Raw genomic sequence first — 23,961 nt, forward strand, 5'->3', positions numbered from 1 at the left:
GCTACGGTACTTCTTGGTACAATAACTTCTTAATTAACTGAGAACGACTGCGCAGGGTCTCCTTTATATATATATCTCGCAGGGTTTACTTTTGTTGAGGGCAGCTTTGACATGGCGGACGCGGAGGATGCAATTATTGGAGAAATAACCCATTCTGATCCCGATTCCGACACACAGGATAATGTAAAACAGCAAGGCTTTATCGGTAAAAGCTCTCCAGGAACAAAGGAAGGAAAAACACCCGATCTTTTGTCCGAGGCTCTCTCAAAGATGGATGAATCTGGACAGGAAGATGAAATAAATTTCTCTGCCGCGGCAGGAGAGACAGACGCAAACACCGATGGAGCCGCGGGTAGCGGCTTGTTAGAAGAAGATGATCATGATGATAAACAAGTTTCTGAAACTGTCATTCCTGAAGCCGAACCAGGAGATGGATTCCCCGTCGTTGGAGATCAGAATCAAATGTTGATTGCTGACAGCACGTCATCTAATGACAATGGGCTGATTGATGGATCAATTGAATCACAAGCTGATTGTTTGACTGGCCAAATTGATTCTGAATCTTCCAAAATTGACACCGAATCTTCTGCTCTTTCTGGGGATCATGATTCAGCCATGTCTTCATCATCGAATAATGTCTTATCAGATATTGCAGCAAGTTCTTTACTTGGGTCCATTGCAACCATGATCGATTCAGGCAGCGATTGTTCTCTCACCGAAAACTCAAAAAATAAAGATGCATTAAACATCCTGGAAACTGCTTCTGCATCAGCTGTAGGAACCACTCCCACTTCTGTAGTAGCTGCACCTGCGGCCAATCCAATATCTTTGAATTTGGCAAGATCAGCTCAAAATACATCATTACTTGTGAATGGAAATAGTTTGTTGACAGGTTCTGCTTCTAGTAATATTGGCCTTGGAACATCTCTGCTGAATACCCCTGGCCTCATTCAAGCCATCTCACAGCAACAGACGGCTCCAATCACAAGCGTTCCAACTCTGAGAGTAGCACCTTCAACCCCTTCACCGGTAACAATCACTGTTCGAACCCCTCCAGGGACAGGGGCTCTCAGCCAAACGCTTATATCGAATATTGTGAATACCCCAGAAGTGCAGGCCCTCTTGGCAAAGAATCCTGGTCAACCAATCACCATTGTTCGCGTTCCAGATGCTCCAGCCACTGTGACCACCCAGTCATCAAAACCAACTCCAGCCCCAGCTCCTCCACCTGCTTCATCTTCAACACCAGCTAAGGCTCCAGCTCTTATTAAAGTTCCAGTTTCAACCACGACTCCAGTTTCTGCTCCCATCTTGTCCACAAGTCAGAAACAGGGAAGCACTATTCCGATGATGAAAGTAGTAACTAATGCAACTAACAAGCAGCAAACACCCGTCAGAACTTTCCCACCCGGTACCATCCTGTCCAACAGGCTCCCCAGTAATAGCACTCCAACAACCACAAAAACAACTTTTTCACCCACTTCAACATCGGTCAAATCCTCTCCGAGTCCTAAGCCAGCCATAGTCTTGGGAGTAAAGAAAAAAGTTGGTCGAGGTGGTGGAAAAGCAGCGGCCAAGGGAATGGCTCCAGCAGTGCCGTCCTCGCAGGACTTGCATCTCATGAGACAGAAGAGACCGGCCAACTGCAAGACTCGATCTGGACGAGTGTCCAGGCCTCCACTGTATAGAATCAAGGAGTACAAAACCATGTCCAATGAAGAGATGGGAGACCAGCCAGGTTCCTCTGATGGAGAATACTCGGATTATGATGATGGTGAAAATGCAACCTCGACACTTAGCTTCTATGATCAGAAGAGGAGGTATAAATGCCAGAACTGTGAGAAGCGGTACATTGGAAGAGGCGGACTGGCCAGACACTACAGAGACAACCAGACACATGGAGATCCTGATGCCGTGTTTGCAAAGACGGAAGATGAAGACCCACAGATGGAGATGGAGACTGATGAGAAACAAAGTGACAAAGAGTAGGAGTCTTTTTTTTTTTAAATAGTCTCTGTACATTGTACAACATAACTTGTTTTAAAGTTTAAATCATCAGTTCTAGGAAAAGAGAGGAGGGGGGGGTTATTATTTGAATTTGTGAAATTTTTCTTGATTTCACCTTTCAAATTTTTTATTCAAAAAGCCTTTTATTTTTTCAACTTTTACCATCATATAATTCTCAAAGCAAGAGTTCAGTTGAGAAAAAATAATGAAAACAAAGGTGTATTTTTAATTCGTTTTATATTTATTTTCTTGTAGAACAAAGGAGGAGACACCAAACGAGGCAGCTGAAATCCCGAGTGAGGCAGCCGAGACAAACGAGGCAGCTGAATCCCCGAGTGAGGCAGCCGAGAAACCTAATGGGAACCAATCTCCCAGTCCCAAGCCCGAAGATGATAAGCCAAGTTCTTCAGAAGAGACATCCCAAGAAAACAAACAAGCAGAACCAGAACCAGAACGGCCGAAACCAGCTATAATTACCTACCACTATCCTTATAAACCAAGGGGGCGGGGTAGAGGAAGACCCCCAGGGTCGGGTCGTAAGGTCGTTGATCAGAGTGGCGATGCATCAGTGATAACCTCAAACAGCAAAGATGTTCCAAAGGCAGAAGCATCAACTTCAAAGGTGACTGGAAATTATACTACAGGGGATTTTTTTTTAATACGGTACCATTTTAATACAGGATGTTGAATTAACTTACTTTAATTTCCGTAAGGTGTGATGATGGTATCAAAATAGGGCTTAAAGTATTTTAAGATTTTCTATGAAATGCAAGTAATATGATTGTTCAATCTGTTTTTGAAAGTTTATTCTGCTTTTTGTTACTAATTGATTAATTACAATAAAGTCTTGAAATATTTGTTGCTTTGTCTCGTAAGTTTTCAATAACAACTGATTAAGAAATTATGTGTGATATTCAAATGCCCTGTAGATCTACATTAAATGTTAGCAAAAAGTTCAATCGGAACAAAATCATAATACATCTGGATGTCTGTTTAGCTTTAGCACTTTGCAAACACTATCCCTTTCATCATTAAAGATGAAATGAGAATCCTGATTGAATGATAAAGTTAAAGGTACTGCTTAATGTTACTGAAGATGCCATTTGATTGGTCAATGTCATTTTTTTCATTGAATCGTAACATCATCTACTAAACATTAGTTTTATAAAAATAGGCCCAGAAATAAATGTTCTGCGGATCTGGTATAAGCATCATTTACTCTACTCATTATAATCCTTTAATGATTCTGTTGTAAAAGAACTGATTGATAGATTTGACCTTTCATCTCATAATCAGGAAATGAACTTCTTCTTTCTCAAAATCTCATATGGTATTCACTGAACAATGCATCAATCTTATGAATATTCATGATGACTTCATATTACAGTTCTTTGACCCCAAGACCCCTCTTGACGATGATCTGATCAAGGTCACGCTGCCTATGCTGTCTAAGGTCATCACTCCCTGGGAGTACATAGTCGCCAGAGCCCAGCAGACCACAACCAAAGATGCAATCTTTCCCACCATCCTGAAAGCACTCAAAGAAATGCATCTTGAAGCCAGGAAGATGGCTGCGTCGTGTCTGGAGCGTGTTCCAGTTTTTCCTGTCAAGGATCATTCTGTGAAAGGTCAATACACATTCTTTCTTCATTTCCCCCCTTTTTTTAATTCTTGGGTCGTTATATTAAGATGTTTAGTTGCACATGACAAATCAAACAAGTAGATTATGTCAAGCTGAACATGTCTTAATTTACTGTTAATGTACCTTATTATATAAAGTATTTTATTATATGAAGTATTTTTTGCCAATTGTATATTAAATAATCATAAAAACTGAACATAGTACATGTTTGTTGATTGTATGGAGGACTTTTGGGGCCTACATTCAGGCTCTGGAATTTTCCATTTAGTATGTGACTATCTTTCATTCTAAAGAAGAACCCATAGAAACTTTGTAAACTGGAGTTAAAGATTTAGTGAGGTCACTGAAAAACACATACACTGTAGATATATATTCAGTCCATTTGTATTATATCGGAATGAAAATAAATACATTTATCAACTCTTTGTAGGTTCATAGAGTCTGTGGGATTATCTTTAACTAGTTAGTCCATTTGAATTTAATATAGGCTCAATCCAGTTTCAGCAATTATCAAGTTAATTACATTTCACTTAATACCAAATATGGGGAATTAAAGGGTTGAACATAAAATAAAATGTAAGCATATATGTAAAGGCCACCGCACACCTTACGACTGTTCGCGATCCGATTGTGGAACAAATTGCATTTTACTCATTTTCTGAAAATGTGAATGGAACATATCATTTTATTTGAGGTTAACATTAATTGAAAGAATACTAATACAACTATTTTGAAAGATTGCAAGCCTTTATTTTGGAGTAAAGGCCAAATTAGTTTCAAATCGTAGCCAATCGTACGACTGCTATGACGTCATTACGACTGGATATTAAATTTGCTTTTATTCTAAGGATGATAGCATAGTCACAGATTAGAACATAGGTATTCGTACAATGATTTCGAACATTACACAGTAAGATATTCCAAGTCTCAATATTAGCATCAAATTCTACTACGTTTTATTCCAAAAATGAATCGCAGACCAAGCGTAAGGTGTGCGGTCGCCTTAAGGTGCATCTTTTACTAATTTTATTACTTCTCTATTCCCCCTCCCCTTCTGCACAGGAAACGCATCACAAGAGATTCTAATCGAGGACGATGCTATGGCTAAAGTTCTTGGTGTGGAGACTGGACGATATCGCTTCAAAGATCCCTCAGACGATGCTCTGCCAAAGACTGTAAGACTTCTGAAGAAGCAAGAAGCACTATCCAAAGATAAAGAACAAAAACAACCTAAGGCTGCAAAGAGTGTAGGTGAAGCACTGCAGAGGAAGCGCAGAATGGCAAATTCACCAAAGAGTGAGGTAAACTTTTTGGGACCACGTTGTACCCAAGTTATTATTTCTTCTGTATTTCTCAACATTTAACCCTAAATAAGACTGGGCTATTTCGACGCCTAAGAAGACTGGGGGGGGGGGCTGATTCAGCCCCCCCTTATGATCTCGGACGTCGATCGCGACGAAAATTGGCACGCGCGTTACCCATGGCATTATCTACAAAACTATAATATAAAATTCTGCGAAAAATCTCATTTCTCATTAATTATGCTAATTTATGCGTAAAATCGTAAGTTTGCTCTAATTAACAAAATAATGCCCCTAAAATGCAAATATTTGTTTCATATACTCTTTATAGGCCTCTGATCAAATTTATTTTTTTTAAATGTCAATATCACATTTATTTTCTTATGTATTTTATTGTTTTCTTAATTTCTTATGTATTTCTTTGTTTTTCGACTTTTGTTTTTCTATTGTTTTTTCAATGGAAATTGTCGGGTACTTTATTTTGACCATTAACAAGATAAAATAAATTGATTTTAAGCTGTAAAAGGAAAAATAATGATACATTTTATGAATTTTGGCTAAAAACACTATTTGCATTGGATTTGTACACAAATTCACGTTTTTGAGCAATTTTGGGTCTGCATGCACTTACGAAATGTTGCGTAATTTCGGAACCGCATACCTGGGGGTCACAATTTTGGTCTCAAAAGTTGCGCGAGACTTGAAAGTAAAAAGTCAGCGAGCGATGCGGTCAAAAAAATTCGCGCGGCGGATTTATTGCGAAAAACGTCAAGGGGGGGCTGAATCAGCCCCCCCCAGTCTTCTTAGGGTTAATAAGGACAAAGCTGTTTTACTATCATGGCTGAAAGCAGATACCCTTCAATCATTTAATATTTTATCAATGCCAAATTTAGTCATCACTGTAATGACCTGTATCTGTTGTATGATTTGAACTGAATGATTTATACAATTACAACCCCCCCCCAAAAAAAAGTCTTTCTGTCTATTCTGGGGTCTAATTTCCACTTGGTTAAAATGCAGGGACCACTAGGATCAATTTTCATATGGTAAAATGTAATTTGCTAGTCAATTTATGAATCAAAGTCAATCAAAGTTTAAATTAAAGTTTCTTGGCAATTTTCAAAAATTCCACCAGCCCCCGAGCAAGAAAACCCCTGGCACAATCAGCATCCTTTCTCCTCGGTCAAGCTACTCCCGGCTCACCACCCCTTCCTCGTTTCCTGCCAAGAGGGTCCATACCATCGGAACCATAGCATCCATCGCCGACGTCCCCAACGCCAACACCACGGCGAAACCTGCTGCTGAAAAGAGACCCATCCCTCCTCTTGGTCCGATATCATCGGCCTCCAAAGGCATGGAATCGAACACCAAAGCTTTTGAATCCAGCCCGACGGCCAAGACAACCAGTGTGACGACGGCGTTGCCACCACTCAAGCCTATCAGAACAGTGAGTGCCTATTTCATTGAATCAGTTGTGTGAATGTGTCTTTTTTTTCTTATTCAGAAATGATAACTTAAGCTTTATTCATGTTACCTTAAGTTAGTCGTTAACTAATTACATTGGTGCCATAAAGTCGACAACCATACTTGCATATGCATTGAGTTTTCATTCTCTATCTCACATGCTCTCTCCCCCTCTTCTCTGCTCTCTCTTTCTTTCTTGTCTCAGTCTCTTCTCTGTCTTAATCTGTGTATTCCCCCTCTCTCTCTGTTACCCCTCTTCCCCCAGATAAATAAATGTAACTATTGATTGTACATCAAGTAATTAATCTTACAATGTACATCACAATTATTATAAGCTTGACGAACATTATTCACAATGGAGTGGACATACTAAAGATAATTTTTATTCCCAATTATTTTTTTTCTTAATTTAATTTCATAAAAAAAGAAACCTACCAACACCCAGTCAACATCGTCACAAGAGAGCAAGACCACCACCAGCCCTGCTACTACTACTACCACTACACCATCATCAGAACAAAGCACTGCCATTGAGGATGATACAGCCAAGGAAAGCTCTAGCTTATCCTCAGACTCACAGCTCCTCACATCTACTCAAGATTCTCCTGATGTAAGAATTTCTATTTATGACTGCCATTTATCTTAAGCCATATTGATTATTCCGACTTGTGGTATATGTTTGAAGTAAATGGTAGCTTTGATTAGATATGATGTAATCAGCCTTTTCAAGTGACGTACCAATTATATTGTAGTGCAAGTTTGACCTTGTTGATAATTCATCATGATTATACATGTATATACCAAAATGTCATGGAAAAAAAAATAGGGCATGCCAGAACATAGGTCTTTGACTAATGTGATAAGGTACCAGTAACATCATTTTAGTGTCCTGACGAAGGTAAATGACATACATCTATTGCAATCCAACTGATAAGATGCCATTAGAACACACACAAATAAAATCCAATGCGACTCGGCCCTTAAAACAAAGGAGGGCAGTCTTCAAATTTTATTGTGCTTGGCAAAGATTCAACTTCTGATGTTCTGCTGTGCAAGGTCAATTTCACAAATTCCATTATGATTTTTCTTCTTCAGAGCAACCCTGCCAAAGCCCAAGAGGCAGAGGCGTCCAACGAGTCCGGTCCACCCCTCATGGAGACGGGAGACACCCCCTCAGAAGACCTGGTGGAGCAGACCACCGTCCTACCCGAGGGCACCACCATCATGCAGCTGGAGGACGGCACCTTCCTCCTCCAGAAACCCGACGGCACCGCCATGCAGATCCAGACGCCCGAGGGCATGACCATCGAGACCGTCCAAGCTCTTCTGTCCATGGAGGGTGGTGCCATTGAGACGGTCGAGGAGCCCAGCCCGCAGTACATCCTGGACGACGGCAGTTGCGTCCAGCTACCAGCGGGGATGTCCCTGGATATGGCCGTTGAGATGGGTTTGATCAATCAGTCTGCAGATTGAGAACTCCAAAACCATGGCCAGGTGGATGAGCCTGCTGTCTGTATATATAAACTGCCATTTTGCCCAACTTGCCAGTATTGTGCATCACATGGTCTTCACCATCAGTCATTGTAGTTTGTCAGGTTAACTTGCCTTTGTCTCGTTTAATTTTCTCAACTTTATCTCTCTTTTACTTCGTCTTTGATTGTGTATACCTTACACTGCAATCACACTATCTTTTTCTTCTATCATACATATTTATCCAGTATTTCAGCTTAATATGTATGCACTTCATTCATGGTCAGTAATATCTTCAAGTAGCAAAAGTATTAATTTGTGTAAATGTTCTGACATATCTGTCTCTATATTTGGTTTGGATGCTGATTTTTAGAAAAATATCTATTGGAGGGGGGGGGGGGGCTTGTAGTATTCCTAACAAAAGATAATGCATGCACTTAATAGCTAGAATTGCAACTGGCTAATTGCGTAACTCAGTGAAGAAAGTGATTTTATTTTGACCGCCAAAATTCTGAAGTTGGATTTGTCAATAGTGTACATCAGTATGAAATAGACTTAAAAAACAAATGAAGTAGGCAGCCAGCTTGTTTTGTCAGTTTCTCCTCTGCAAAATATATCATGCATTGTAAATATTGTAATATATGTTTGTGTATATTTTTGAAAACGGCAACATATGTTTTTTTTAGATATTGCTTGGTCTACTTTATACGTGCATGAATTTGATATGTGTATTCAGCTACTATTATTAGGTTGAGTATGGGAGTGTGCTCTGTACATTGCATGTCTGGTCTGAAATGTCTTGAAACACGTCTTTTCCGATGTTTACTATATATGCACATATGTACATAGTTTAGTAGTTTGATATATATATAGCTAATAAGCCCGTTTTTGAGGTGCCAATTATTGTTATCCCTAGAGTCCTCCACCACCATCACCACTAATAATGTAGGCATTAAATGCTCGGTGTAGTTGTCTGTGAACACATATATTTTCTTTATTTTCATCTGGTACAACCAGAGAGTTATTTGCCCGAATTCACAAAGGTCATTTCTAATTTTAAAAGCATCGGTTGAACCCATGGTTTATGCAGATTTCCTGTATAAAGTATGCTTATTTACCGGGTATATTAAAAAATGTCCAGTGCTGATGCACGCTTTTGTCACAGTGCGCCAAACTGACACCTGTTGCCATGGTTAAGTACCAGTATATTATATAAGGTATAAGGTATTATATTCAAGAGTCCACTGTTTGAAGAGTGGACTCATTAATTCAAAACAGTGGACTCATTAATAAAATAGAGTGGATAACCACGGCAATAGGCGTCAACTTGGCGCACTGCAACAAGACCGTGCATCAGCATTGGAAATTTTTAATATACCTGGTAAATACTCGTAATTTATACAGGAAATCTGCATAGACCATGGGTTTACCCGATGGTTTTAAAAACCACCTTTGTGAATTCAGGCCATTGTGTTTATTCATCAGATGGGTGTTATAACTTCTTCACATTATCTGTCTACATTGTTTTTCGTGACAACTTAAAAGCGGACATAATCTGAATCTTATTCTTGATTTTTTTTTACTGGACATATCTGACCAATAAGTTTTACAAGTCCTTGAAATTTACTTGACCTGCAGTGATTTTTACCAGTTACGGACTACTGGCACCGGTGTCGACCTCTGTCTTTTCCAACATTTCAGAATATGACTTACTGGTTGTTGAAATCCTACACAGTGTGTATTGTGCTCTTATCAATGGATACACATGTTTTATACACCAAAGTGTAGATCTAGACCAACAGGTTTTTATGTTTAATTTTTCAATGAATTTGTCGTTTTTAAATCATCAAAGTAAAAAAAATGTAGATGTACCTGGACACATTTCCGTTTGAACTAATTATTCAATTCCTTGATCCCACATATAAAATTGATTTTGTAACATCAACTGGAATTATAAAAATATATTGGCTTTTTGCAATTAATGTTATTAGAAATTCAAATCAAGTCATATTAGATAATGAGATAATATAGTAAGTTTGCGTTTTGAGTTTGAAGTAGGATAAGAATATGCAATTTGTAATAGTGGGCTTTCTACTCTTAATAGGAATGAAATATATTGAATACAAAAATAGTTTGCTTTGATAATAATGAATGATAGGCAAAAAGCAAAGCTCCAAGTAGGTAGTTGGGAATAAATCATACCATAGTTGACTGTGGATCCTATGGCCCGTATTCTGAAGTCGGGTTCAACTCAAACTCAGGTTTAAAGTTGTGGTTTAAGTATGGATAGCCAATTGTTCCATAAATCACTAACGATAGAGATATCATATTTCAGCTCATTTGGCTCTCAAAGCATTCATAATTGTCTAGGAAGTATAAATAGATGATTGTCTTCACTGTCGATGAATCAGGAAAGAGCACAGTAAACATAAGAAACATACAACTTGATAAAAAGAAATTGACACTTATGGCTTCCCATAATTTTAGCACAGAGTTAGACCATGGTCTAAGTTAAACCTGACTTCAGAATACGGGCCCCAGTTTCTTTTGGCTTTTGATTTGCATTCTGTGATATTAATTCCTACTGTTGTAACTTGTTGATTGTTTAACTATGGAAAGCCACATGTGACCAATCTCCAGCAGTATAGCTTTGAATCGTTGGCACATTTGGCACTAAATTCTTTCATAAATGTCTGGTAATGATAACTGAAGTAGTTTTCATCACCATTGAAATATGGGGAATGATCACAGAAAACAATGAATATATACAATATAAATTTTGAAATTTCAGCTTCCCATAATAGCACAGGGTTAGACCATGGCCTAAGTTAAACTTGACTACAGAATATGGACCACTGTGTTAAGAATCCTCTAATAAAGGGGTTTGGAGAAAATGTGCATGTTGATATGATCAAATATGATATTGTACTGTTTTGCCAAATTCAAGTGGTTTTTATCAACTGGATATTGAGCGATCTGTGCCGACCGCACAGAAAGGTTGTTAGCGTAACAGATTGCGAAGAGTAATAAGCCCAGTCACATCTTTCGGATTGTGAAGCCAAAACATTTATTTCAATGTGTCATGCATTGTTGTAACATTGGGCATCGCTGCCACATTACCAGTTGTAACAGGGCCTCTGTTAGCGCATTGTTAGCGCAAAAAAACGTTTCTGTGCGGTCAGTACAGACTGATAGTTTCATCATTTATTTAAAGTAGTCCCCATACATGTATCTCCATCATTACTGGAAATACTTTGAAAATATGACTTAAGTAATCAATTCCATCCTAGTACTTTGTTATCAAATTTGGTAGGTTGGATATGTGAGATAGTTTCCTGTAGGAAATATGTTGATGCACAAGTAGCTATAGGGTAGAAAAGAGGTTGAATATATCTGTCTAGGCTTGTAACTTCGTTTTATGTCTTTGTAAAGAGAACCATTTTCTCCACTTCAAAATAGAATTACATCAAACTTTATGACAATTATAATGATTGTTATATTTGTTAAAAACCAACTTAAAAAAACATCCAATATGTCACAAGGCCACTTTCTGTTAGCCATGACAATACTCTTATTAATGCTCAAAGTTTAAAATTTAAAAAATCAACTCATGTGAAAGACCTACCTACATGTGCTCTGAATTCATGAAGGTTTGAAAGTGAGAAACAAACATTTCAACAACAAAAATTCTTAGACTGCTTCGGGTTTCAACAGGGTGTATTTCATGAAAAGTTTGACGATGATTTTCTCTTACAGATGTTACAAGCTACTGCAAATTCTTCAATCTGATTGGCTGAGAGCAAAGTAGTCAGTGAACATCATTGATGAAACATTTTGTGAAATGTTCCCCTGATCTTGTACATTGGATCCAGTATTATTTGGGTTATGGTTAATTAAAAAGTAATGTCACCTTGAAGTATAAGATTTGCTTACAATACAGAAAATTCAATCGCCTCCCCTCTCAAGTAATATTGTGGGTTTTGCATGTAAACATGTTGGTTTAGACATCCATAATATATACTTTTGTTGTTATAAATATGGCGATCAAGTTACACAACATAACACTCACTACCTGTCAAACAGGTATGCTTCTTCTTTTACCTTTTACTGGTAATTGAAAAGTGCAAAAGGTACTTTTTTCTGGTTAGAATGGTTCATTTAACTCTGGGCAATGCATGTCGTAGTTTACTTTACATAAAACGAAACATTTTTTCATCAAATTTGATATTTTCCCTAAAAATCTAGATACATTTTGCCTGGAGAGGGAGATAACAATGTTTTCCTTTTTTTTAATTGTACAGTATAAATATTTTTTCTTTTATTATTGCATTTGTGAAAAAATTATTTATTATTAAAATAAATTACAATTATATACAGAATGAGAAGAAAATGATCAAAAAGAAAATTGTTGAAATGATTCTTTTACATAACCCAATTATTGGTCTTTCCTGTTGATAGACAATCTGTCCATCATGAAATTATAATTCATACTCTGAAGAGAACAAATATACAGCCATGCCTAGGAATTGAATGAATTTTAGTGACATTTCTAATTCAAAACCTTCATAATATTTATGTGAATAAAAACAAGCAATGTGAAATATTTTTGAAGTATTCATAGCGTTGCCCTTGTATATACACATTTCATGTGAATATTCCATTAAATGAGTATGAACAAATAATTGGTGTCTTGTCTATGTGTTCACTATTCTTTTTTATATTACTTTAGAACAATAATGTAGTACAAATTAGTTGAATTTTCATGTATGTTTTGCATAAAGTGGTCTAAAAATTGCTTCGACTTGGGCGAATATTTGGCTGCAGAAGGTTGACTCAAACAAGTTTACCTGTATGTTTAACCACCTGTGGTTAAAAAGTTAAATAATCATAACAATGGAATTCAGGTTTTGCAAACTTCTTAGAATAAGTTAATATTAATGTATTTGGTAAATGGTGAGCATTGAGTGAAGTTTTGCAGCACTACAAATATCAAACGTACAATTAAATATTTTTCCTCCCGAAGAATCTGAAAATTCATTTGGATATGACAGAAATTACAGAATAAAGCAGCAAGGGTCAACCATCATATACACAGACAACCCCCCCTGATAAGAGAATTACATTGGCTGAAAGAAAAAAATCGAATTGAGCATAAGTCTCTGACTATCACATTCAAATGTCTTAATGATCAAGCTCCATCATACCTGTCAGACCTCCTAACAGTTCGCCAGCCAATCAATGTATAACACTCGGTCATCATCACATATCCCTCTTCACATCCCCCGGACATTCAAATCAGTCGGTGATAGGTCATTTTCTGTGTTCGCCCCAAAATATTGGAATAGATTACCCCATAAACTTCGACAATGTTCTTCTATTGATGTGTTTAAGAAGATGCTTAAATCTCATTGTTTTAACATGTTTAATATATTGCAAGTAGTGTTTCATTTTGTGTAGTTTTGTTATAAGTTTTCACCGATTGTATTTGTTTTGTCATTTGTACAGCGCTTTGTAACTTCTGAAAAAGCGCTTAATAAGAAGTATTTATTATTATTATTATTGTTATATGAGCTATTCAATATAGAAAGGTTGAGACCTTTCTATACTGAATATGGCACAGAAACAAATTATTTCAAAGAAATGGTTATAAGAAGAAAGAAAGTCATACATTATGAATATAAAAACATATTTACGAAATGAAAACAAAAACACGTAAAATAATAAGACCATTAGTCTGAGTAACATACATCTTCAAAATAATAAACCTTTTCTTTATTTAAATAAACGATACATGGTCAAATCTCTGCAATTATAAAGACAAGAAATTCAACAGATGATTATTACATTTACTTGTACAAAATGTTAAATTGTCAATGTCAGGTTAAATCACTAAAGTGCTTATTCATACTTCACATTCCACATACTCAAAATCTTGCTCTATGATTGGTCAAAAGTTAATCATGTGATAAAGTGTAATTTCACCATCAATCATTACTTACAGCGACAGAACATTTATGTTAAACTGATCAGTAATGTACGCAGGATATTTGAAAGGGGGGGGGGGGGTTCAAGCTGAATGAATGAAATGTACATTTCATTCAGCTTGAACCCCCCCCCCTTTCAAAAATCCTGCATACGCTACTGCATGGTCTTATCCTTGCCCCGGGGACTTCAGACCTCAACATGTCTTCAGACAGTAAGGTCTTATCCTAGTTTATTCACTGATAATTTGTCAACTTCGAGACTGGATATATCACTTACTCTTTATGATATTAAGATGAACTATACAGTGTGTTTCAATAAAAAAATACATTTTTGGAAAAGCTGTCATGTTATGTCAAGTCATGTTACAAATAATTTGATATAGGTAGATGTTCTAAAGTCTTCTCTTTATCAGTAAGAAACAAAAATGCAACCGAGTGATGCAGGTTAACCATAGGCGGATCCAAGCCAACACCCCCCCCCCCTCTATTGGCAGAGCAAATAAAGGAAAAATAGGACAGAAAAAAAAAGAAGAAGAAAAAAGAGAGAAAATAGGTAGAGCAAAAAAAAAAATACTAAACCGAAAACAATATATAGACCTCTTTTTCTACCTCTTGTTTTCGCTCTGTTATTGATCTAGGAGGCCGAAATGAGGGCCAAAACGGTCACCCATCCTTATCACCCCACTTCCGTTGGCAGAGCTTAAAAAAATGGAAAAGAAGAGAAGAGAGACAAGAAAAAGAGAAAAAACGGAAGACAGGAAATCAGCCAAAAATACAAAATAATTATCCAAACGCCTTTCTTTTCACTCTCCCGTTTTTTTATTTGGGGGGGGGGGGGCTCTCTGTTAATATAGGAGGGCGACAGGAGGGCTAAAAGTGGTGCCCTTGTCTCTTCCTTTGCGGAGAAAAAGGGAGAATGGGAAAAAGAGAGGGAGAGAAAGAAATAAGGCAGAAATAAGAAAACAGAGGGAAAATAGCAAAAAGAGAAAAAGAAAGAAGAGAAAAAAGAGAGATATAATACTAGATGAAGCAATCAAGCTAAATAAAAAAAAGAAGACGAAATGAAAATAAAAAGAAAAAGAGTTAAAAAAACATGAAGTTTTTAGCAACACGACCTTGTTTTGGCACTTGTTTGCGTTTGGGCGAGTGTGAGCCTGTGGTCAATCTGTCACCACCTTGCAAAACAATAAGTAACATGATGATACATTACAAAACAACGGCGATCCGTTGCTACGATGATGCGCTCGTCGAGACCAGTGGGCAGTGGACCATGTCTTCGTCTTCCCTTGTTTAAAACTTCTAAGATCTGGAATTTGTGACAGTGCAGTGGACAGAAAGCCTATGACGATGCGGAAGACACTAAGAGAAAGACGAAAGGTTATTCACTTTTTATGCTGTTTATAAACCTTTTGCACTTATTCCTATGTCATTTTGATGCAAAGTATTGGTCACAATTTCTGTCCTGAAAGGGCATGCATGCTGATCATCATCTTAGGTGTAGACATGACCACATCCCTTCTGGATACTTTAATTTGCACCTCCAATGGTTAAACGAATAGCCATAAAAGTAGTGAACGTTCGGTCAAGATATTTGTAGTCATCACTTTTTTTAAAATTTCAGTTCACAGATTTCTTTTTCTTTTGCCCACCAGATCAATACCCCAAAGACATCGCAACCGAATTCAAGATTGTGGTTCTAGAAGAGGGCAAAATGTAAAGAAACGTCACAAGATGAGGGTAGGTGTTATCGTGTTATTATTGCATATCTTCATCGTCTTGGACAGCGATTGGGAGTTACGTTATGAAGAGTTCGACCTTCATTGCCGCATTCCAAACAGTTCTGTACCTATTCGGATTCACATTTGGTCTGAGCAGGAACTTACAAGGAACTTATGTGGATTTTGTTGCAGCCTATGACCGAATCAGTCAAGTCAAAGAAGAACTGACGAAAGTCAGAACCAAAGCCAAGATATCTTTCAGAGGTGTCTGGAAAAAAGCTGAGTCCATGTCCATGACAGCAGGTGAAGTCATGTCAGTTCCTCGTACATGTCAGAGACAGACCCTTCGAAGTATCACTTCCCGGAAAGGGGCTTGCACTTTCTACAGACGTACTATATTCCTACCATTCCTTGACAGTCTGTTGCAACAACTGGCATACAGATTTGAAGGATTGTCTGCTTCAAGGGATGCTGTTGATTGCCTAGGATGATACACAAACTTACTGGAAACATGCAAGACAGACTGATTGATTTCTATGGGCCAGATCTACCATTTCCCAGAGTGGCATCACAGGAAATACAACTTTGGAAACGTCACTGGTTAGTATTGATGTACTAAAGTTTCCGAGAATGCCTTGAAAAAAATCTTGGTGTGTGTAATGTATGTACGTATACTTGTATTGCGCCATCTACTGTTGAGATGTGATACATTTGTGCTAGTCGATTGGCACCTTAATAAAGACACTCTGCAACTGTATCTCTTGGAGTCAAGAAGTATCTTTTATTGTGCTCGTCACATCACATGGTGTCAGAAGGTTTTAAGAACCAGCGCTTTCTTGAGAATTTATAACTATGTCGGGTCTGCGACCTCCTGGACAACTGTCCTTTGAAGGGAACTTGTCCAAGAATTTCAACGATTGGATACAGGAATTTAACGTCTATGAGATTGCTACTCAACTGACGGAGAAGCCGGAGATTGTCCGGTGTGCAACTTTTCTCCACGTGGCAGGGCCACATGCTCAGGCTATATGCCAAACTTTTCAATTTGCGGATGACGAAAGGAACAGGATAAATGTCTTGAAGCTGAAGTTCAGAAATTATTGTGAACCTAAAAAGAACACAACTGTGAACAGGTATTTGTTCAATACCCGCAATCAGCATGATGGTGAGCCTTTTGCTAAGTTCCTGACGGAGATCAAAAGACTCGCAAACGACTGTGAGTTTGAGCAACTTGAAGAATCCCTACTGAAGGATCGCATCGTCTGCGGAATAAGGGATCAAGCGCTCCAGGAAAAACTCCTACAGATCGAGAACTTGACTTTAAAGCAGTGCACAGATATGTGTACTTTGGCAGAAGTCAGCGCCGAGCAAGTGAAACAGCTTTCCTCGCACAATGACGGCGTCGAGAAAGGAGCCGTGGATGCCATCGACGCAAGGCGCCGAGGACGTGAAAGCGCTAGAGGGCAGCGAAATGGAAATGGAAGGGATGGAGACCACAGCTCGAAGTCATTCAGGCGAGATCAACGTCATGAACGTGGTCGACGTTATCCTGAAGATAAACGCCAGACACAGGCAAACTGTAAATACTGCACATATCGACACGCAGATGCCGACAGATGTCCAGCCGAATTTGAGAAGTGCAAATCCTGTGGACGAGAAGGACACTTTTCGCGATCAATGTTGTGCCAGAACAACAATCAACACAGACGGAATGACAGCCGCCGCGATGACGATCGCCGCCGTGACGATGATCGCCCCGCCGGGAGACGACAGCGACAACGCCGTGACGCAGAAGTCCGCGAAGTGAGAGCTGAGATGTACGAGGAAGATCAAGAGACTGAACACCTTAATGAGGATTTTGAGACATTATACATCGATGAGATATCGATCGGAGAAGAAAAAGGTGACAAATGGACGCAATCATGTCAGATAGAACACCCCAACAGCATCCATACCCTTCCTGATTTCACAGTTTTACAGAAGAAGCGGAAGAGAGTCGGATCAAGTCCCACAAAGGAGCACTGTGGAGTTCATGGCACGAGAACTTGGGGCTTTGGCAGAGCTGCAGACAGCGGAAACTCTTCTGTCTACGAAGGATGTTACCATGGGCTTCGATGCCACCACCCAGGAGGAAATGCATATCAATAGCGTGCACTTCACTACAAAATAATCTTGTCTTGCTGCAGCTGTAGATGAATTAGCTGGCGGCACGGCAGATGATTATGCCCAGCACATTTGCGACACAGTGGAAAATTTATGTCAAACCTACTGCTATTTCAATGGTGCTGACTTACAAGAGACCAGAAAAAAGATGATTAACAACATTTCCAATACCATGTCCGATAGGTGTGCTGCCAACCACACTGCCATAAGAGTGGTAAATAGTGAGTGGGGCAAGACATTAAATGAACTTAATTGCCACCTCCATCCTCTAGATTCCATTGCATCCTCTGTTCGTTCTGCTCTTAAACATCACGAGGAATCTATAACACGCAAGGTTTTTGGGAAGAATTGCTTAGCAGCTAATATCATACTTCAAATGAACAAACTGCGCTACAAAAAAAGGAGATCCTCGTGGATTCATAGCTTTCCTTGATGACAAGAAAATACCACGTGGTGTACTTCCTCGCTACCGTGGAAATCGTCTACATATCATCTTTCACATTGGTGGGAAACTTGTGGAACACTATGATGACTTTCTCACTCTGCTCAGGACCGGGACATCATGTGGTGGCTTGCGAGCTGCAATTCTTCATGATCTCACCATGGACCAAGCAAGATCTGAGCTTCATGTGCTGGGCATTCTCGGAAAGCATTTGACAGGTCCATGGATGAGGAAATTTCACACGTCAAATGAGAATGAGCTCAACCATGCTGATTACATTAGAGTTGTCGAAGTGGTCATTGTGGCCCTAAAGGAAGCCGCTAGTCATCCAGAGAATATGCTTTACGCAACAGAAGATTTCTTCGGTGCGCAACTTCAGATTGACACAACCCTGCAGGCCTGGCGAGAATTTGAGTACGATGACCACCAGTTCTCTGCTATGATGAGTAGTAGCCTCCAGGCAATCGTCGATGTCTTGGAAAGACAGTATAGCAGGTACTTTGATGTTGATATCACAGAGAAATTACGGGAGGAAGTAGCGTCTACCAGATCCCACAATATCGACGCAGAAGAATTAATGGGTATGTTCAGCTCGCTCAAGAAGAAAGCCCCAAATGCCACCATGTGTTAACTCTCTTGCCGGATGCGTGCCTGTAAAAATAAAACAGTCCAGTATTTGGACAAGTTGGAAGAGGGCAGGAAAGAGGATGTCCTGCAGAAAGCTGTGAGATGGGGAAGAATGCAGAGGAACAGGAGGAAAAAGAAACAGAGAGAACTGAGAAAAGAGATCATGCGAAGACACAAGGAGAAAGAACAGTCACATCAAACAAAAGAAAGAAGAAAGCTGGAGAAAAAATTGAAGGAAACAGACATAGAAAATGTTAGGGAGGCATTTCCTCATCTGGGGTTTTCAGAATCAAAGTGTGAAATTGTGAAAGCTATTCTGAATGGTCAAGTTATTGGCAGAAAAGCCTGCCATGCCTGGTATGAACAACAAAAACTAGAAGTGTACAATGCAAAGTGTGAGAAACTGAAAAATGAAATGTACCGGATGGCATATTGGTCACAATCAGACAAATATGATGATGCTACTGATTACAACATTTCTATGTATCGGCTTGCTGCTGACGTCTTGTATGGAGATCTGGTCTTTTGTTAAACAGCTGTTTCATGAGTGTACTGTTGTTTTCATCAGTAACAAAGTTGCTATTTTGTCATGCTTAATTAAGGTGATCTACTTGTATTTTTCTTCTAAATGAAGCTTTAACATGGATCAATTATCAGTAATGTTATTAATTATTCTGAATTTGTTGATTGACTGTTGATACAAACACATCTGAAATTAAAATGCATTTTATACAGTGGAAACTCAGTATAATGAGGTCCTTGGGACCATCAAAATTTCCTTGTTATAGCAGGAATCTCGTTATATCAGGGTTAAAAAAAAAGAATATAAAGAGCTGGGACCAAAATATTATCTTGTTATATCAGATCTCTTTATACCGCGTTTCCACTGTATCATATATGTATTTTTTTAAATCGGGAATTCCTAAAGTCGAATAGCAGGATCTGGTTACCCCAACCTTAATTAGTTAATTAATTACTAATTGATTAATTAGTTGATTAATTATTAATTAATTAACTAATTACTGATTTTGTAAATTATTGTCAATTTCATATATAATTAGTCTGCCAGAATATTTTTGCCATGAAAGAGGCAGTTGTAAAGCCTTTCTCCTTAAATTCGCATCAATTCCTATGAAAGCTATTGCATTAATATGTGTTAATTAATTAATTAATTAATTTTTCTGATGTTATCTAGAAGTAAACTTGATAAAATGGATGGCCTTGTATTCAGCATATACCTTACTATCATCCCTGAAAGTTTCATGTAAAAAAATCTTATTTCATAAGGAAGTTATGTTCTTTTTCGTTTAAAAAAGTGTACTTTGGTCACAGTTGTGATCACAGCTTTTGTCTTTCAAAACAAAGGATAACATAAGAATTAAATCGACATTTTTGCGCATTGGAAATTGGCGTAACTTTTTTATTACTGGGACTATATGGATGAATGAGGTATCAAATTAAAGTTCTTGCTGAGCTCAAAATGATGGTACCAAAATTATACACTAATATTGATTTTTCATTTTTTTGTAACATACCTATATCATATTTTTCTGTTCTCCCTTTTTGTCTTTTCTGTAGATGGAGGAAGCGTTCTATCTTCCGCTACCCTCTGATGGGGAACTTGAGGGCTCCGTTGGAGAGGAGGACGGCCTGATCTCTTCTCTGGGCCACACTGACCTTGGGACAGGTGTTCAGGACCAAGGCGAAGGGGTAGAACCCGCCCCTTCACAGGTAATGGGGGCTGGGGAGCCGGTCAAGGTTCCATCAGCCACTGGGGACATTGCGGGGGCCCAAGCGGCACCCATCACAGGGGGAACTCCACGAGCGCCTCCAGGGTTTGAGGAAATGGAAGGGACTAACCGGCCCATCCATGAGAGGCAAATGCGCTGTTTGGAGGCATTGGAGTGGCTCGTGCAGGGCCAACTCCTTCCATATAAGAATACATATGATTTATATAGCGTCTTTTCGATTTTGATTAAATGCTCAAGGCGCTTTGAAGGAAGTAAAACATTAAAGTAAAGAGAACTAAGAGAATTACAAAAAAGGGTAATTAAAAATGACGAAAAATGACTGTCTTCAAACCTAGTACCTGCTGGTAAACAAATGCAATTTTAGGTTGCCCTTAAAGGATGTTGCAGAGTTTGAGTTCTTCAGCTCTTGTGGTAGTGAATTCCACAGGGCTGGTCCGGCACGAGCAAAGACTTGATCGCCCCAGGATTTTTTAGATAGTGGGATATGCATGAGACTAGATTGGGTTGATCGCAGTGTGCGTGCAGGTTGATAGTGGTGTGTAAGAGACTTGTTGTAATCAGGTGCGGATCCATTGATGATATGATGAACCAAAAGTAGAATTTTGAAAACTATGCGATCCTTTATCCGGGCGCAATGATTAGGATGGCCCCATCTGCGCTACCCTGGGATTTTTGGAAGGGGCATATGCGCATGCGGTGGAGATGGCGTATGCTGGTTGGGTCTGCTGTCTACACGAATACCTCGCGGAACGGCTGTCCCCAGGTCAAAATGGGGACCGGTTCCCTTTATTGGATGGAGGGGGTGGGAACGATGGATTGGTGTTTCTTTACCCCGACACTCCCTGGTGGGAACCCGCCATGGAGCGGCAGCGTCACCTCTGGCCTACCTGCCTCACTTCGAGGGAGGGCATCGGCGCCATGGGTCCAGGGTGAGCGGGCGCGCCACCAACTGCTAGAGGGGGAGCATCGGCTACCCCTGCGGCACCGAAGGGCCCGGCTCCGCCCCCGGTTTGGAAACGAACCCAGGGGCTTAACCCGGAGGCTGGGCGTGTTTCTTTTGAGGAGGTCGCTGCAAAGCCCCCCATACCTCTGGCCGTGGACAGTCTCTTCCACCTAGATTTCCTGGAGGGTCCTCTTGGAAAGAAGGGCTGGAGGTGTGCCGAGTTGACATCGGGCAGGGAGCCTCGGGTCCCAGTCTGTCTAACCGGGGGTGTCGCGAATTTCTGCAATCACCAGAGGTACAAGAACATCGTGTTCCCGGAGGGTCGTAACTGGAAGGTCTCGGTGGGGGGTACTCCCCTGCTTCACTTCCAGTTTCGAGGAAGCAGACTTAGATGCCCTGGGCCGACTGGCCTGTGACCCTAAGACAAGCGCGCTCGGGGAGATTGGTTTGGATCACTCTCTCCCGCCCTCGACCCGGTCGAAGCAGTTGCTGGTCTATACGACCATCCTGGAGCAGGTCGGGGCTACTGGTAAAGTCCTCGTACTGCACCTGCGGGGACAAGAGGGATGTAATATACTGTCAACTCACTATTTCATATTCTGTAGGCTGTTTTCTAATGCCTATTCATAAGATTAGTCCATTCTGTATCCTTATATATTAAAGAGAAAGTAACTTCTACTGTCATGACTCATTACTGTGGAATGTATCTTAACCATGGGATTGACCACTGGCATTCTGAATAAACCACTTGAGCTTAAGTTTTCATACTACCAAGACATGTGTACCTGTCTCTCTCCTTTGTATTGAGTAATATAAAGGGTTGCTGGAACTGTTTGACTATTGAAATATTATAGTTTGTCCAGTATATAAAATTGGCGACAAGGATTTAACGAATTCTCCACGATGGCAGTGTACGGAAATATTGGAAGTTTTGAGGAGTCAATTGAGTCATTTGATGATTATTCGGACCGCATGGATGCTTTCCTTAGTGCCAATGCAATACCAGCAGAGAGGCAGGCTAATCTTTTCTTGGCTAGTGTCGGTCCTGTGGCTTATAAACTCCTGAAAAACCTTTGCAGCCCAAGTCAGCCCAATACTAAATCGTATGAGGAGCTTAAGCGGTGTCTTAAGGAACATTTTAAAGTTTTGGACGGCTCAGCAAGGGGAGAGGGAGACAGTAGCAGACTTCATCGTTCGGCTGAAAAATTTGGCTTGGACGTGTGACTTTGGAGCTTTCCTGTTGGAAGCTCTTCGAGACAGATTAGTTTCAGGACTCCACCAGAAGATGTCACGTACCCAATGGCAGCTTCTCGCCATAAGCTTAACTTTTGAGAGTGCTAGGTCCCGTTGATGATGAGATGGCTGGTGCTGCTAATAAGCAGCACATGGGACCAGCAGTGGCCAGCAGTGAAGTTCATCGTGTAGCATATCAGGGGCATTACCAGGGTAACCGACAGTTTCCAAGGAAATCACCTGGCGCATCCCCTCCTTGGAAGAATTCGTCTTGTAAATGCTGTGGAGGAGACCATCCGGCGGATAGATGCCGATTTAAGGACGCCACATGCCACATCTGCAAGAAGAAGGGACATATTCGTTCTGTGTGCCGATCGAGGAGACGGGAAGAGGGACGAAACCAGTATGTTGCCCAAGTGCCAGATGGAATAAACTCTGACTCAGAAACAATAGTAGACCATGATCATGATGATGATGTGAATTATGTTGAGAGTAGTTTTGGATTACACAATATTGAGGGTGAGTGCAATCATACATCTTTGCCTTATTATGTACATGTTAATATAGGTAGTACTAGTTTGGAAATGGAGGTAGATACCGGGGCGGCACGATCAACGGTGTCGGAAGTCGTGTATCAGTCTGAATTACCGAGATACCCTCTTCGTAAACCCAATATAACTCTACGTAGTTATTCCAAACATGTCGTACCCCTTCTTGGCTGTATTACTATACCTGTGGTGTATAATGGGGGGAGGACGGTGATGCTAGAACTTCTAGTAGTAAAGGGCAGAAGACCTGCCCTGTTTGGGAGAGATTGGCTAAACAAGATAAAGCTGGACTGGAAAAGCATTTTTGCCATGCAAAATAAAATTTCTGTAACAACAAAGGAACAAAAGAGGGTTGATCCCAGCATAACAAGGGACAAGCTTAATGCTTTCCTACTAAACATGCAAAGTTGTTCAAAAAGGATAAGACTGGAATAAAAGGGTTCACTGCATCCTTAAAACTGAAACCGGATGCAAAGCCTTGCTTTCAGAAGGCTAGACCAGTCCCTTATTCCCTGGTGGAAAACGTAAATAAAGAGTATGAGAGACTGGTAAAGGATGATATTTTCTAGCCTGTCACTCACAGCGAGTGGGCGTCACCAACTGTTCATGTGTCTAAAGCACAGGGTGCCATTCGCGTGTGTGGTGATTACAAGAGAGTGAATGAGGTA

At 39.8% G+C, this 23,961-nt stretch overlaps 1 protein-coding gene and 1 pseudogene across 1 annotated transcript; both read left to right on the forward strand.

Annotated features, from left to right (window-relative positions):
- Positions 1–69: 69 nt before the first annotated feature.
- On the forward strand, positions 70–12,566 carry LOC129264337 (mucin-2-like). Its single transcript, XM_054902206.2, has 7 exons — positions 70–1,985; positions 2,263–2,629; positions 3,395–3,635; positions 4,712–4,950; positions 6,086–6,397; positions 6,842–7,024; positions 7,510–12,566. Exons 1-7 carry the CDS (start codon positions 112–114, stop codon positions 7,885–7,887), a joined length of 3,594 nt encoding a protein of 1,197 aa, XP_054758181.2. The 5' UTR covers positions 70–111; the 3' UTR covers positions 7,888–12,566.
- Positions 12,567–16,438: 3,872 nt separating this feature from the next.
- Positions 16,439–19,350, forward strand: LOC135154666 (uncharacterized; annotated as a pseudogene).
- Positions 19,351–23,961: the final 4,611 nt, after the last annotated feature.

The sequence above is a fragment of the Lytechinus pictus genome, chromosome 7 (assembly GCF_037042905.1).
Source record: "Lytechinus pictus isolate F3 Inbred chromosome 7, Lp3.0, whole genome shotgun sequence".
Classification (NCBI taxonomy): Eukaryota; Metazoa; Echinodermata; class Echinoidea; order Temnopleuroida; family Toxopneustidae; genus Lytechinus; species Lytechinus pictus.

Bases quoted from the DNA above. Each gene is read 5' to 3' on its own strand.
- LOC129264337 (XM_054902206.2), top strand. From the start codon at position 112: ATGGCGGACGCGGAGGATGCAATTATTGGAGAAATAACCCATTCTGAT. The intron at 1,986-2,262 runs GTAGGAGTCTTT...ATTTTCTTGTAG, and splicing joins GAGAAACAAAGTGACAAAGA to AACAAAGGAGGAGACACCAA. The intron at 7,025-7,509 runs GTAAGAATTTCT...TTTCTTCTTCAG, and splicing joins CTACTCAAGATTCTCCTGAT to AGCAACCCTGCCAAAGCCCA.